This window comes from Quercus robur, chromosome 12, assembly GCF_932294415.1.
Source record: "Quercus robur chromosome 12, dhQueRobu3.1, whole genome shotgun sequence".
NCBI classification, from domain to species: Eukaryota; Viridiplantae; Streptophyta; class Magnoliopsida; order Fagales; family Fagaceae; genus Quercus; species Quercus robur.
The window spans coordinates 6459228-6462861 of NC_065545.1; the positions used below are offsets into that span (position 1 = coordinate 6459228).

Below are 3634 nucleotides of genomic sequence, written 5' to 3' on the forward strand. Positions count from 1 at the left end.
TTACTATTAACTTTTACTCTTCATCGTTAACTTTTACTGTTCACAAGTACTGTTCACTCAGAAATATTGCCTATTTAAGGGGGGTTGTCCCTTAGAACAAAGTCAAGTTTTAGTTCTGATTTCTCTTCCTTTAGAACTAGCCTTCTTAGAGAGAGAACTCACCCTACTTCCACTACTACTACCTTGTTCATCCTTGTTCACTACAAACTTTGTAATCCTACAAACCTTGTAACTAGGACTAGTTCAAGCTTTGTAACTGTTAACCTGTAACTGTTGAGATCTTGTATTCACTACTACTGTAAGTGTTTATCCTACTTTCAATAACAAGTATTTTCAGTTTTATGTTCATTATTATACTTGTTGCTACCGCCACCTTGGACGGATTACCGCCATACCGGATGGTTCTAAATTGCTTTCATTTACTTTGAACTACTATTTTCATTTACTTTGAATTATTTTCATATATACTTGGTTGGTTCTACCGCCTTATAATTGTTCTTACCTTCAAATTATTTACTTTCAAGTTACGTACATTATTTTCTTTATAATATTACTGTGCTTCCGTTTCTTCCCATCAAATGTGCGTTCCCTTCCCCCTTTATGGTATCAGAGCCACTTTTTGGATATTTTTATAAAGCCAAATTTTTGTTTTTGGCTCTCGTTTTTTCATTAACGTTGTCGGAATTAGTTGGTTGCTCCATTATCTACCGAGAAAAAGCCTCCAAACTCCAAAATTAAATTTTTTTTTTTTTTTTTTTTACTCCAAATTAATTGGAAGCAGTGTTCCATTTTCGTTTCATCTATTTTTGAAGCTTTAAATTTACTGAAACTTTCGGATATTTTCATTTGCGGGTGATGTTAGGACACTCGTTAAAAATCCATTTTTAAAAAGTTTTGACATCATTTTTATGAAAAAAAAAAAAAAAAAAAAAAAAAAAAAAAAAAAAAAAACCGTTAAAACATAAATTTTTTTTTTTTTTTCATAAAAACTTTTTTTAACTGAATTTTTAATCCGTGCTTAATTAACATTTCCCTTTTCACAAAGCCAAATTTTTGTTTTTGGCTCTCGATTTTTCCATTAACGTTGTTGGAATTAGTTGGTTGCTCTATTATCACAGGATAAAAGCCTCCAAACTCCAAAAAAAAAATTTTGACTACAAAATTAATTGGAAGCAATGTTCCATTTTCGTTTCATCTATTTTTGAAGCTTTAAATTTACTGAAACTTTCAAAGTCATACCTTTGGTTTGATTCAATGTTCATACACATGCGATTACAATATAAGTATATGCAAGCTAAATTTACAGGATGTTCAGTGGAGGATAATTAAGCTTCATTTGGATGATTGAAAGAAATTAAGTTATTTATTCAATTTATTTTGTTTATAACTTTCGTCTTAAAGCTTCACAGCCTTGAACTTAATATCAATGAAAATAAAACCCACACAAAATTGTACAGAACCTGTTAACCATCGTCAATATGACGATCACCTCCAATGGAGCCCGTAATCTTTGGGAATTTTAGATACCTTTTTTTTTTTTTTTTTTCCTCTTTTATGTTTTCTACTTTATAGGAGTTCTAACTTTATAGGAGTGATATGTACTTAATTGGGCTAATACCCCCATCTTGCAAATGTCCTCACAACTTTACCAGTCGGCTTCCCATAGATTTTAAGCATTCCTAGAGCTAGAAGTAATTCACAAAATCTGCAAAGCCCATCAGCGAAGAAAAGCAAAGACACAAAATTTGCAAGTAGTCATTTGATTAAGAAGCAAACCAAAGTAATTTGCTCTTATTAATCCGCAAACCAATACTAACAAAAAAAAAAAAATAAAAGAATTAAAGTATCTGCCTAAGTAGCGTATACATTCCACTAATCCCTGCTCTAGATTTACTAATCCACTTTTTTTTTTTTGCTCAAACAAGAGTTGAACATGTTGATGTAGAAGGATCATACAAAGCAGGAACCAAATACTTCCTCCCATTAGCACCATGAGCATTGTAGCTAGCACCAGTGGTTGGATCCACCAACAAGTCCCCAGCATAGCCAGGGTAAGCTCCTTTGCCATAAACCCCAGGACAAGCAGATGCAGCTTCTAAAGGCGCCTCCTTTGGACCTTGGAAGTAACCATTTCCAAATGGGTTGGTAACTGTCCCAGCCAAAAGGCTAGCCAAGTTGATAATCATGCCATCTAGACCCACATCGTTGTTGGGTGCAACCAGGGGTGGGCTCTGGGGTCCGTAGATGGGCTGGTGGAATGGCCAAGCACATTGGCCTGGGCATTGGGTCTCAGAATTTCCGACCCAGATGTAAGCAAACCTAGAGTACTTGCCCTTAACGTGACCACCCTTTGAGCCTAGTGCAGACCCATGAGTCCCACATCGGCTAAGACAGAAATTCTCGACAGCCACATCTGAGGAAGTGAGAACAACGTTAATGGCGTTCTTTTGGTCACCCTTTGAAGCCAACTCCACAAGTTGTTTGCTTGTGAGTGACTTTCCCAATCTGTAACTCTCGTCCACCATTTGCTTGCCCAAATAGAGGGAAAATGAAGATGATTTCTTGGATTTGAGGTGGTAGTACTTCCCAGTGGTTTTCCACCACGCGGCAACAGATGGTTGCACGGTTTGTTGGGGTGGTGAAGATGATAGGGAGGTAATGAAATCAGTGACAATGGCTTTCTGGGAAGGTTTGAACTTTCCGTACCAAATGAGATTAATGGAGATTTTGCCAGATAGAAGAGGGCCATTGTGGTACAAGAGCTGGGTCTGGTCTTGCACAAGCTCATTGAGCTTTCTCATAGCCAAAGAGACTTGAAACAATGATACTACCAATAGTAGATTTAAGAAAGTTCTGGAAACAAAAGAGGCCATTTTTAAAATTTTCAAAACAGTGCAGGAAAGAAATAAGAATTTTTTTTTCTTCGTAAAGAGATGAGGAGGAAAGAAGCTGGGATAGCTTTGTGTGATTGTGAATGGTTTGAGATTGAGATGGAGAGACCTCAATATATAGGGGTCATAAAAGTGACTTTTTGAATTGGATTAATAAATAAAAATTGAAGGAACTTGCTCAGAAAGAAAGAGAAAAAAAGACAGTGTTAGCGTATGAGAGACGGTTTGCCATTACTGATTTTACGACTTGACCAGTAAGAAAAAGAAAGCCTCAACGGTACTCCCAAGCGCGTTGCCTTTAATTTTCAAAAATAAAAGAGAGACTCACGCTACATATCAGCAAACTTGTCTCCACGCATCAACAAAAAAAAGTGCGAGTTTTTTTTTTTTTTTTTATATAAAATAAAATTTTTATTTTAGAGTAATTTAATTGTATATGTGTATAAAGTTAAAAAAAAGTGTGAAACTCTCTTTTAAAAACTTGAATTCCAATGTCTTCAAAAAGAAAAAAAAAAAAAAACTTGAACTTCAACCGTTGCCCTTACACCTCACAAATATAAATACTTATGAAATGATCATCGTACCAAAGATATGCGGTGATAAATAATGTTAAAATTCAATAAATGTGAAATATGTCAGTTAAAAAATAACTCTACTAATAATTGAAAGACATATATTAGTGAGTAATTATTTTTACACTCATATCTTTGATTTATTAAATTTTGATAAGGTGATGTAGTGTG

At 34.8% G+C, this 3634-nt stretch overlaps 1 protein-coding gene across 1 annotated transcript; it reads right to left on the reverse strand.

Moving 5' to 3' along the window:
- Positions 1-1735: 1735 nt before the first annotated feature.
- Positions 1736-2992, reverse strand: LOC126709052 (protein PHOSPHATE-INDUCED 1-like). The gene has a single exon (XM_050409131.1). It carries the CDS (start codon positions 2871-2873, stop codon positions 1917-1919), a length of 957 nt encoding a protein of 318 aa, XP_050265088.1. The 5' UTR covers positions 2874-2992; the 3' UTR covers positions 1736-1916.
- Positions 2993-3634: the final 642 nt, after the last annotated feature.

Coding starts and splice junctions, on each gene's coding strand:
- LOC126709052 (XM_050409131.1), bottom strand. CDS start 2,873: ATGGCCTCTTTTGTTTCCAGAACTTTCTTAAATCTACTATTGGTAGTA.